Source organism: Portunus trituberculatus, chromosome 44 (assembly GCF_017591435.1).
Source record: "Portunus trituberculatus isolate SZX2019 chromosome 44, ASM1759143v1, whole genome shotgun sequence".
NCBI classification, from domain to species: Eukaryota; Metazoa; Arthropoda; class Malacostraca; order Decapoda; family Portunidae; genus Portunus; species Portunus trituberculatus.
Genome location: NC_059298.1, coordinates 28281704 through 28293336, shown reverse-complemented (window position 1 = coordinate 28293336; position 11633 = coordinate 28281704). Strand labels below are relative to the sequence as shown.

Genomic DNA, 11633 nt, shown 5'->3' with positions numbered 1-11633 from the left:
GCCTTCATGAGACTCGGTAAAGTGGACAAACAAGATATTTCATGCCAATATCAGTAGCTGGCATCTCACGGCCACTCCGCAGGTACTCCTATAAAGACTGGCACATGGACCTCCAGTCGTCACAAGCTCCACCAGGCAACATGAAATTCGTAAGTCCAATGGCAGCACACAGAGACACAGGGTGCCTTGATAACAGCTCCCGCGCAGCATCACAGCAGCGTGTTATGTGATGGGATTACTGCCACTACAACATTAGACAGCGTGACATACACCATTCTTTCATTGTGCTTATTTGGACAAGAGACGCGTCTGTCGTAAGCTAATAGAAGTCTTCCACGCAGGTGATCATCGCCGCCCTCGCCGCCGTGGCCTTCGCCGCCCCCGACAGGCCCTACAGCTATGCCTCTGTGGGATCCAGCGAGGAGGCAGAGATCCTGCAGCACGACTTCGATCTTCAGGACGACGGCAGGTACAACCTGGAGGTGAGGACCGGCAACGGCATCTCTGTGTCCCAGCATGGCAGCCCAGACGGCCCCGAGGGCGCCGTGGTCAAGAGTGGAGTGTTCTCGTGAGTACCACTCGGCTGGCGGCAGCGAGTGTTGTCTGTTTGTTGACAGTTTGGCGGGAGGCGTGCAGTAGTAATAGAATCAGTATTGTGAGTAGCAGCATGAAGACTGATGCACACTTTGTCCCCACAGCTACACCGCCCCTGACGGCACCCCCGTTGAGGTGAAGTTCGTCGCCGACGCCGGCGGCTATCAGCCCGACTCTGACCTTCTGCCCGTGGCCCCCGAGTTCCCCCACCCCATCCCCGATTTCGTGCTGGCCCAGATCGCTAAGGCCGCCGAGGAGGACCGCAACCGCTCTCCCGAGGACAGATACACCTATGCCTAAACACCCGCTATGAACAAATGCTCCACCACGAGGGCGAAACTCTCCTTCCCTACTCATCTATTTATTACTATTGTTGACACTGAACAATAAAACCTTTCATGTAACTCACCCCCTTTTTAATCAGCGTGGATAGAACCTTGCACAAATCAAGAATCTCAATGATGCAAAAAAAATTATAATAAAGAAGAAATGCTAACACCTTCACACAAATATAGCAACATTGCTTCTAGGGTAACACACCTTTCACAACAACAACATCGTTGCACCTTAGTTGCAACAACATTATCACAACCACCAATCATCACCATAATGAGTGGAGGAGGCAGTAGACACTTGCCGATATGATAATTAGTCCCACTGAAGTCTAATAGCACTGGTTCAGGGGATCTTATGAACTTATTATTAAAGCCAGCTGTGACCTCACTGAACGTTTCCCTTTGTGTCTCAAACACAAGAGGGCAGTCACAGCCTGCCCTCTAAACACAACTCTGTTCCTTCACACAAAACTACATGCATCTATCTACATTTGCAGTCTTCACATAATATTCAAAATTGAAAAAAAAAAAAAGACTCCCGTACCATCCTCAGAGTCCCCTTCTGACTTTCTATCATCATTTTAGGGACCGGCACCACAGTGGACGTCTTTTTTATACAAATTGTTTTGTTGCCCCTGGCATGTTTTTCCTCTTAAACAAAAAGATAAATAACACATTGGCCGCAGCGACCAACAGTGCCATCGAAAACAAAAATATTCACAATATATGTCCGGAGCAACTATACCAAGCAATCTATACATGGCATAACTTAAATAGATCATTAGAAATGTACATAAGACGAAAAACTAAACCACAAATTGTGAGCATACCCAAAGAAAAAATAACAACAATAACACCATCAAAACAGGAAACCACCCATTATACTAAACTCACTCAATAATCTAAACGCAAAGCAAAAACATATTGAAGAAGTATAATAGTGAATTCACCTCTTACGGGAGAATCTGTGAACCATTATTTGTATTTTCTTTCTTTAAAGAAACTCTATTTTGACTGAACACTCTGGCAAATTAAACAGAAACAACGTTGCATAAAGGTAAGTCAATGCTGGCTTAATAGCAAACCTTTATAGCATTGAATCTGAACTGTTGTTATTGTTGGCACCTAGTCGAGATCTAACAGCATTTCCTCGTACACTTGTCAAAGGCTGAAAGGAGTGAAAAATTATTAGTGATATAAAGCTAAAACAAAAATTATGGTTACTCTATTACTGAGCCAAAATAATGCTTCTTTCTCTTAGCTTGTATTACGATTACATATAAAACAGTGACACTGTTTTTTTGTCGTTGCATTGCTGTTGTTTTCATGAACGGCGATTTTAACACTTTTGTTTATTGAGATGTGTCATACGCATGTCATCAGTCACGATCAAGAGATTCGTAGCCCTTGGTATTAGTGTTAAGACGTGTTAATGAACCTTCTCGCATAGACATGTGTTCACAACCTGCACTGGGATCTGCAAGTCATTCTACGCCAGCTGTTAAAGGTTCTGTCTCGTGAACATCAAAGCAATTTTAGTTGTAATAACTCATATTTCGATATTCTGTAATCGTTTTTTTAAACATCAATGAAATCAATGATGAAGAAAAATAAATATCATATTTATTTCCCTGTTACAGAGTCCTCTCCTTAGCTAAATTATCACTCAGAAGAAAATAATTTCAGTATATTCTTTTCACTTCATTAAAAATGAAAATACGTACATTTTTTTTATTTTCAGGAGGTGCAATATTAGGGTCATCCATATGGAGTTTATTGCTCTTGTCTCTGTTCTCGTGTTCTGTTTGTACATAGAACAGTATAGAATAGCACCGTCATGTTTGATTTTTCGTAATCTTTAGGACAAATATAAGTGTCCCTGGAACAATTTCTTAAAGTAAGAAGCAGCTAAAAGACTCTCGATCTAAATATCACAATAACTTTTCCTTCCTCATTGATCTTGCATGTTCTTATACGCTCTGTTCACGGAAGAGTGGTGCTGTAATACCAGCTCCCCCTTCGTCTTGGGCTTTTCAGTCAATTGTGTTTACTGCTATGCATTATAAGATTACATAGAAAAACAAAATGATAATCTTTTTATGTTGTGTTCTGGAAGTTACGATGTGTCACCTCACATCGATATAAATTTGGATTTTATTGTTTATTTTTTTATTAAGACATGTTTTCATTCAGAGTAATGACACAAATATGTAGGTGAGCACGTGGGAAGCTAATGGTTCACACGAAAATCAACATAACATTGCGGAACATAGTTGCCAAAGGCCACACGTCCTGGTATTACTTCAGTTCTTGACAAAGGATGTCAGTCACTGCCAAAAGTATCTTTGCCGCGACCCTGACCTCGTACTATGTTCTAGCGGGGAACACAAGCCTTTCTACTCCACAGCCATGCACACACGATAATGGTCATGGATAGTCGAGTAATGACGTAACGCCTTTATGAGACTCGGTAAAGTGGACAAACAAGATATTTCATGCCAATATCAGTAGCTGGCATCTCACGGCCACTCCGCAGGTACTCCTATAAAGACTGGCACATGGACCTCCAGTCGTCACAAGCTCCACCAGGCAACATGAAATTCGTAAGTCCAATGGCAGCACACAGAGACACAGAGTGCCTTGATAACAGCTCCCGCGCAGCATCACAGCTGCGTGTTATGTGATGGGATTACTGCCACTACAACATTAGACAGCGTGATATACACTATTCTTTTATTGTGCTTATTTGGACAAGAGACGTGTCTGTCGTACGCTAACAGAAGTCTTCCACCCAGGTGATCATCGCCGCCCTCGCCGCCGTGGCCTTCGCCGCCCCCGACAGACCCTACAGCTATGCCTCTGTGGGATCCAGCGAGGAGGCAGAGATCCTGCAGCACGACTTCGATCTCCAGGACGACGGCAGGTACAACCTGGAGGTGAGGACCAGCAACGGCATCTCTGTGTCCCAGCACGGAAGCCCAGACGGCCCCGAGGGCGCCGTGGTCAAGAGTGGAGTGTTCTCGTGAGTACAACTCGGCTGGCGGCAGCGAGTGTTGTCTGTTTGTTGACAGTTTGGCGGGAGGCGTGCAGTGGTAATAGAATCAGTATTGTGAGTAGCAGCATGAAGACTGATGCACACTTTGTCCCCACAGCTACACCGCCCCTGACGGCACCCCCGTTGAGGTGAAGTTCGTCGCTGACGCCGGCGGCTACCAGCCGGACTCTGACTTGCTGCCCGTGGCCCCCGAGTTCCCCCACCCCATCCCCGATTTCGTGCTGGCCCAGATTGCTAAGGCGGCCGAGGAGGACCGAAACCGCTCTCCCGAGGACAGATACACCTATGCCTAAACACCCGCCATGAACAAATGCTCCACCACAAGGGCGAAACTCTCCTTCCCTACTCATCTATTTATTACTATTGTTGACATTGAACAATAAAACCTTTCATGTAACTCGCCCTCTTTTTAATCAGCGTGGATATAACCTTGCATAAATCAAGAATCTCAATAATGCAAAAAAAATTATAATAAAGAAGAAATGCTAACACCTTCACACAAATATAGCAACATTGCTCCTAGGGTAACATACCTTTCACAACAACATTGTTGCACCTTAGTTGCAGCAACATTATCACAACCACCAATCATCACCATAATGAGTGGAGGAGGCAGTAGACACTTGCCGATAAGATAATTACTCCCACTGAAGTCTAATAGCACTGGTTCAGGGGATCTTATGAACTTATTATTAAAGCCAGCTGTGGCCTCACTGAACGTTTCCCTTTGTGTCTCAAACACAAGAGGGCAGTCACAGCCTGCCCTCTAAACACAACTCTGTTCCTTCACACAAAACTACATGCAACTATCTATATTTGCAGTCTTCACATAATTTTTAAAATTGATAAAAAAAAAAGATGACTCCCATACCATCCTCGGAGTCCTCTTCTGACTTTCTATCATCATTTTAGGGACCGGCACCACATTGGGCGTCTTTTTTTATACAAATTGTCTTGTTACACTTGGCATGTTTTTCCTCTTAAACAAAAAGATAAATAACACATTGGCCGCAGCGACCAACAGTGCCATAGAAAACAAAAATATTCACAATATATGTCCGGAGCAACTATACCAAACAATCTATATATGGCATAACTTAAATAGATCATTAGAAATGTACATAAGACGAAAACCTAAACCACAAATTGTGAGCATACCCAAAGAAGTTATAACAACAATAACACCATCAAAAAAGGAAACCACCCATTATACTAAACTCACTCAATAATCTAAACGCAAAGCAAAAACATATTGAAGAAGTATAATAGTGAATTCACCTCTTACGGGAGAATCTGTGAACCATTATTTGTATTTTCTTTCTTTAAAGAAACTCTATTTTGACTGAACACTCTGGCTAATTAGAGAGAAGGAACGTTGCATGAAGGTAAGTCAATGCTGGCTTAATAGCGAACCTTTATAGCATTGAATCTGAACTGTTGTTATTGTTGGCACCTAGTCGAGATCTAACAGCATTTCCTCGTACACTTGTCAAAGTCTGAAAGAAGTGAAAAATTATTAGTGATATAAAGCTAACACAAAAATTATGGTTATTCTATTACTGAGCCAAAATAATGCATCTTTCTCTTAGCTTGTATTACGATTACATATAAAACAGTGACACTGTTTTTTTGTCGTTGCATTGCTGTTGTTTTCATGAACGGCGATTTTGACACTTTTGTTTATTGAGATGTGCCACACGCATGTCATCAGTCACAGTCAAGAGGTTCGTAGCCCTTGGTATTGGTGTTAAGACGTGTTAATGAACCTTCTCGCATAGACATGTGTTCACAACCTGCACTGGGATCTGCAAGTCATTCTACGCCAGCTGCTAAAGGTTCTGTCTCGTGAACATCAAAGCAATTTTAGTTGTAATAATTCATATTTCAATATTCTGGAATCCTTTTTTTAAACATCAATGAAATCAATGATGAAGAAAAATAAATATCTTATTTATTTCCCTGTTACAGAGTCCTCTCCTTAGCTAATTTATCACTAAGAAGAAAATAATTTCAGTATATTCTTTTCACTTCTTTAAAAATGAAAATACGTACATTTTTTTTTTCAAAAGTTGCAATATTAGGGTCATCCATATGGAGTTTATTGCTCTTGTCTCTGTTCTCGTGTTGTGTTTGTACATAGAACAGTATAGAATAGCACCGTCATGTTTGATTTTTCGTAATCTTTAGGACATATAAAAGTGTCCCTGGAACAATTTCTTAAAGTAAGAAGCAGCTAAAAGACTCTCGATCTAAATATCACAATAACTTTTCCTTCCTCATTGATCTTGCATGTAATACTAGCTCCCCCTTCGTCTTGGGCTTTTCAATCAATTGTGTTTACCGCTATGCATTATAAGACTACATAGAAAAACAAAATAATCATCTTTTTATGCTGTGTTCTGGAAGTTACGATGTGTCACCTCACATCGATACAAATTTGGATTTTATTGTATATTTTTTTATAAAGACATGTGTTCATTCAGAGTAATGACACAAATCTATAGGTGAGCACGTGGGAAGCTGATGGTTGACATGAAAATCAACTTAACATTTCGGAACATAGTTGCCAAAGGCATCACACGTGTTGGTATTACTTCAGTTCTTGAGAAAGGATGTCAGTCACTGCCAAAAAAGTACCATCGCCGCGACTCTGACCTCGTACGATGTTCTAGCGGGCACCACAAGCCTTTCTACTCCACAGCCATGCACACACGATAATTGTCATGGATAGTCTAGTAATGACGTAACGCCTTCATGAGACTCGGTAAAGTGGACAAACAAGATATTTCATGCCAATATCAGTAGCTGGCATCTCACGGCCACTCCGCAGGTACTCCTATAAAGACTGGCACATGGACCTCCAGTCGTCACAAGCTCCACCAGGCAACATGAAATTCGTAAGTCCAATGGCAGCACACAGAGACACAGAGTGCCTCGATAACAGCTCCGGCGCAGCATCACAGCGGCGTGTTATGTGATGGAATTACTGCCACTACACCAGTAGATAGCGTGACATACATCATTCTTTTATTGTGCTTATTTGGACAAGAGACGTGTCTGTCGTAAGCTAACAGAAGTCTTCCACGCAGGTGATCATCGCCGCCCTCACCGCCGTGGCCTTTGCCGCCCCCGACAGACCCTACAGCTATGCCTCTGTGGGATCCAGCGAGGAGGCCGAGATCCTGCAGCACGACTTCGATCTCCAGGACGACGGCAGGTACAACCTGGAAGTGAGGACCGGCAACGGCATCTCTGTGTCCCAGCACGGCAGCCCAGACGGCCCCGAGGGCGCCGTGGTCAAGAGTGGAGTGTTCTCGTGAGTACCACTCGGCTGGCGGCAGCGAGTGTTGTCTGTTTGTTGACAGTTTGGCGGGAGGCGTGCAGTGGTAATAGAATCAGTATTGTGAGTAGCAGCATGAAGACTGATGCACACTTTGTCCCCACAGCTACACCGCCCCTGATGGCACCCCTGTTGAGGTGAAGTTCGTCGCCGACGCCGGCGGCTACCAGCCCGACTCTGACCTGCTGCCCGTGGCCCCCGAGTTCCCCCACCCCATCCCCGATTTCGTGCTGGCCCAGATTGCTAAGGCCGCCGAGGAGGACCGAAACCGCTCTCCCGAGGACAGATACACCTATGCCTAAACACCCGCCATTACCAAATGCTCCACCACAAGGGCGAAACTCTCCTTCCCTACTCATCTATTTATTACTATTGTTGACATTGAACAATAAAACCTTTCATGTAACTCGCCCTCTTTTTAATCAGCGTGGATAGAACCTTGCATAAATCAAGAATCTAAATAATGGAAAAAAAATATAATAAAGAAGAAATAGCAACATTGCTCCTAGGGCAACACACCTTTCACAACAACAACATCGTTGCACCTTAGTTGCAGCAACATTATCACAACCACCAATCATCACCATAATGAGTGGAGAAGGCAGTAGACACTTGCCAATATGATAATTACTCCCACTGAAGTCTAATAGCACTGGTTCAGGGGATCTTATGAACTTATTATTAAAGCCAGCTGTGGCCTCACTGAACGTTTCCCTTTGTGTCTCAAACACAAGAGGGCAGTCACAGCCTGCCCTGTAAACACAACTCTGTTCCTTCACACAAAACTACATGCAACTATCTACATTTGCAGTCTTCACATAATATTTTTATAATTGATAAACAAAAAAAATGATGACTCCCATACCATCCTCGGAGTCCTCTTCTGACTTTCTATCATCATTTTAGGGACCGGCACCATAATGGACGTCTTTTTTATACAAATTGTTTTGTTGCCCCTGGCATGTTTTTCCTCTTAAACAAAAGATAAATAACACATTGGCCGCAGCGACCAACAGTGCCATCGAAAACAAAAATATTCACAATATATGTCCGGAGCAACTATACCAAGCAATCTATACATGGCATAACTTAAATAGATCATTAGAAATGTACATAAGACAAAAACCTAAACCACAAATTGTGAGCATACCCAAAGAAGAAATAACAATAATAACACCATCAAAACAGGAAACCATCCATTATACTAAACTCACTCAATAATCTAAACGCAAAGCAAAAACATATTGAAGAAGTATAATAGTGAATTCACCTCTTACGGGAGAATCTGTGAATGCCATATTTGTATTTTCCTTGTTTAAAAAAACTCTATTTTGACTGAACACTCTGGCTAATTAGAGAGAAGGAACGTTGCATGAAGGTAAGTCAATGCTGGCTTAATAGCGAGTCTTTATAGCATTGAATCTGAACTGTTGTTATTGTCGGCACCCAGTCGAGATCTAACAGCATTTCCTCGTATACTTGTCAAAGGCTGAAAGGAGTGAAAAATGATTAGTGATATAAAGCTAACACAAAAATTAGGGTTACTCTATTATTAAACCAAAATAATGCATCTTTCTCTTAGCTTGTATTACGATTACATATAAATCAGTGACACTGTTTTTTGTCGTTGCATTGCTGTTGTTTTCATCAACGACGATATTAACACTTATTGTTAATTGAGATGTGCTTCACGCATGTCATCAGTCACACTCAGATGGTTCATAGCCCTTGGTCTTGGTGTTAAGACGCGTTGATGAACCTTCCCGCACAGATATGTGTTCACAACCTGCACTGGGATCTGTAGGGCATTCTACGCCAGCTGCTAAAGGTTCTGTCTCGTGAACATCAAAGCAGTTTTAGTTGTAACAACTCATATTTCAATATTCGTTAATCGTTTTTAAACATCAATGAAATCAATGATGAAGAAAAATAAATATCATATTTATTTCCCTGTTACAGAGTCCTCTCCTTATCTAAATTATCAATCAGAAGAAAATAATTTTCGCTTCATTAAAAATGAAAATACGTAATTTTTTTTTTTTCAAGAGGTGCAATATCAGGGTCACCCATATGGAGTTTATTGCTCTTGTCTCTGTTCTCGTGTTCTGTTTGTACATAGAACAGTATAGAATAGCACCGTCATGTTTGATTTTTCGTAATCTTTAGGACAAATATAAGTGTCCCTGGAACAATTTCTCAAAGTAAAAGACTCTCGATCTAAATATCACAATAACTTTTCCTTCCTCATTGATCTTGCATGTTCTTATACGCTCTGTTCACGGAAGAGTGGTGCTGTAATACCAGCTCCCCCTTCGTCTTGGGCTTTTCAGTCAATTGTGTTTACTGCTATGCATTATAAGACTACATAGAAAAACAAAATGATCATCTTTTTATGTTGTGTTCTGGAAGTTACGATGTGTCACCTCACATCGATATAAATTTGGATTTTATTGTATATATTTTTATAACGACATGTTTTCATTCAGAGTAGTGACACAAATATGTAGGTGAGCACGTGGGAAGCTGATGGTTGACATGAAAATCAACTTAACATTGCGGAACATAGTTGTTAAAGGCCACACGTCCTGGTATTACTTTAGTGCTTGACAAAGGATGTCAGTCACCGCCAAAAGTACCACCGCCGCGACCCTGACCTCGTATGATGTTCTAGCGGGCACCACAAGCCTTTCTACTGCACAGCTATGCACATACGATAATTGTCATGGATAATCGAGGAATGACGTAACGCCTTCATGAGACTCGGTAAAGTGGACAAACAAGATATTTCATGCCAATATCAGTAGCTGGCATCTCACGGCCACTCCGCAGGTACTCCTATAAAGACTGGCACATGGACCTTCAGTCGTCACAAGCTCCACAAGGCAACATGAAATTCGTAAGTCCAATGGCAGCAAACAGAGACACAGAGTGCCTTGATAACAGCTCTAGCGCAGCATCATAGCGGCGTGTTATGTGATGGGATTACTGCCACTACAACATTAGACAGCGTGACATGCACCATTCTTTTCTTGTGCTTATTTGGACAAGAGATGCGTCTGTCGTAAGCTAACAGAAGTCTTCCACCCAGGTGATCATCGCCGCCCTCGCCGCAGTGGCCTTCGCCGCCCCCGACAGACCCTACAGCTATGCCTCTGTGGGATCCAGCGAGGAGGCCGAGATCCTGCAGCACGACTTCGATCTCCAGGACGACGGCAGGTACAACCTGGAAGTGAGGACCGGCAACGGCATTTCTGTGTCCCAGCACGGCAGCCCAGACGGCCCCGAGGGCGCCGTGGTCAAGAGTGGAGTGTTCTCGTGAGTACCACTCGGCTGGCGGCAGCAAGTGTTGTCTGTTTGTTGACAGTTTGGCGGGAGGCGTGCAGTGGTAATAGCATCAGTATTGTGAGTAGCAGCATAAAGACTGATGCACACTTTGTCCCCACAGCTACACCGCCCCTGACGGCACCCCCGTTGAGGTGAAGTTCGTCGCCGATGCCGGCGGCTACCAGCCGGACTCTGACCTGCTGCCCGTGGCCCCCGAGTTCCCCCACCCCATCCCCGATTTCGTGCTGGCCCAGATAGCTAAGGCGGCCGAGGAGGACCGAAACCGCTCTCCCGAGGACAGATACACCTATGCCTAAACACCCGCCATGACCAAAACCTCCACCACAAGGGCGAAACTCTCTTTCCCTACTCATCTATTTATTACTATTGTTGACATTGAACAATAAAACTTTTCATGTAACTCGCCCTCTTTTTAATCAGCGTGGATAGAACCTTGCATAAATCAAGAATCTAAATAATGGAAAAAAAAATATAATAAAGAAGAAATGCTAACACCTTCACACAAATATAGCAACATTGCTCCTAGGGTAACACACCTTTCACAACAACAACATCGTTGCACCTTAGTTGCAGCAACATTATCACAACCACCAATCATCACCATAATGAGTGGAGGAGGCAGTAGACACTTGCCGATATGATAATTACTCCCACTGAAGTCTAACAGCACTGGTTCAAGGGATCTTATGAACTTATTATTAAAGCCAGCTGTGGCCTCACTGAACGTTTCCCTTTGTGTCTCAAACACAAGAGGGCAGTCACAGCCTGCCCTCTAAACACAACTCTGTTCCTTCACACAAAACTACATGCAACTATCTACATTTGCAGTCTTCACATAATATTTAAAATTGATAAACAAAAAAATGATGACTCCCATACCATCCTCGGAGTCCTCTTCTGACTTTCTATCATCATTTTAGGGACCGGCACCATAATGGACGTCTTTTTTATACAAATTGTTTTG

The 11633-nt window shown here is 42.9% G+C and overlaps 4 protein-coding genes across 4 annotated transcripts; all 4 read left to right on the top strand.

Moving 5' to 3' along the window:
- LOC123518999 (cuticle protein AMP1A-like) lies at positions 1-998 on the top strand. The gene is made up of 3 exons (XM_045280108.1): positions 1-149; positions 342-568; positions 699-998. Exons 1-3 carry the CDS (start codon positions 42-44, stop codon positions 892-894), a joined length of 531 nt encoding a protein of 176 aa, XP_045136043.1. The 5' UTR covers positions 1-41; the 3' UTR covers positions 895-998.
- Positions 999-3383: 2385 nt separating this feature from the next.
- Positions 3384-4381, top strand: LOC123519000 (cuticle protein AMP1A-like). The gene is made up of 3 exons (XM_045280109.1): positions 3384-3532; positions 3725-3951; positions 4082-4381. Exons 1-3 carry the CDS (start codon positions 3425-3427, stop codon positions 4275-4277), a joined length of 531 nt encoding a protein of 176 aa, XP_045136044.1. The 5' UTR covers positions 3384-3424; the 3' UTR covers positions 4278-4381.
- A 2377-nt stretch (positions 4382-6758) lies between these two features.
- Positions 6759-7730, top strand: LOC123518998 (cuticle protein AMP1A-like). The gene is made up of 3 exons (XM_045280107.1): positions 6759-6881; positions 7074-7300; positions 7431-7730. The coding sequence occupies exons 1-3, from the start codon at positions 6774-6776 to the stop codon at positions 7624-7626; spliced, it is 531 nt and encodes a 176-aa protein (XP_045136042.1). The 5' UTR covers positions 6759-6773; the 3' UTR covers positions 7627-7730.
- A 2367-nt stretch (positions 7731-10097) lies between these two features.
- LOC123518997 (cuticle protein AMP1A-like) lies at positions 10098-11069 on the top strand. Its single transcript, XM_045280106.1, has 3 exons — positions 10098-10220; positions 10413-10639; positions 10770-11069. Exons 1-3 carry the CDS (start codon positions 10113-10115, stop codon positions 10963-10965), a joined length of 531 nt encoding a protein of 176 aa, XP_045136041.1. The 5' UTR covers positions 10098-10112; the 3' UTR covers positions 10966-11069.
- Positions 11070-11633: the final 564 nt, after the last annotated feature.

Excerpts from the sequence above, each read along its gene's own strand:
- LOC123518999 (XM_045280108.1), top strand. The coding sequence starts at position 42 with ATGCCAATATCAGTAGCTGGCATCTCACGGCCACTCCGCAGGTACTCC. Across the intron at positions 150-341 it reads CACCAGGCAACATGAAATTC|GTGATCATCGCCGCCCTCGC; the intron begins GTAAGTCCAATG and ends TCTTCCACGCAG. Across the intron at positions 569-698 it reads GTCAAGAGTGGAGTGTTCTC|CTACACCGCCCCTGACGGCA; the intron begins GTGAGTACCACT and ends TTGTCCCCACAG.
- LOC123519000 (XM_045280109.1), top strand. The coding sequence starts at position 3,425 with ATGCCAATATCAGTAGCTGGCATCTCACGGCCACTCCGCAGGTACTCC. Across the intron at positions 3,533-3,724 it reads CACCAGGCAACATGAAATTC|GTGATCATCGCCGCCCTCGC; the intron begins GTAAGTCCAATG and ends TCTTCCACCCAG. Across the intron at positions 3,952-4,081 it reads GTCAAGAGTGGAGTGTTCTC|CTACACCGCCCCTGACGGCA; the intron begins GTGAGTACAACT and ends TTGTCCCCACAG.
- LOC123518998 (XM_045280107.1), top strand. The coding sequence starts at position 6,774 with ATGCCAATATCAGTAGCTGGCATCTCACGGCCACTCCGCAGGTACTCC. Across the intron at positions 6,882-7,073 it reads CACCAGGCAACATGAAATTC|GTGATCATCGCCGCCCTCAC; the intron begins GTAAGTCCAATG and ends TCTTCCACGCAG. Across the intron at positions 7,301-7,430 it reads GTCAAGAGTGGAGTGTTCTC|CTACACCGCCCCTGATGGCA; the intron begins GTGAGTACCACT and ends TTGTCCCCACAG.
- LOC123518997 (XM_045280106.1), top strand. The coding sequence starts at position 10,113 with ATGCCAATATCAGTAGCTGGCATCTCACGGCCACTCCGCAGGTACTCC. Across the intron at positions 10,221-10,412 it reads CACAAGGCAACATGAAATTC|GTGATCATCGCCGCCCTCGC; the intron begins GTAAGTCCAATG and ends TCTTCCACCCAG. Across the intron at positions 10,640-10,769 it reads GTCAAGAGTGGAGTGTTCTC|CTACACCGCCCCTGACGGCA; the intron begins GTGAGTACCACT and ends TTGTCCCCACAG.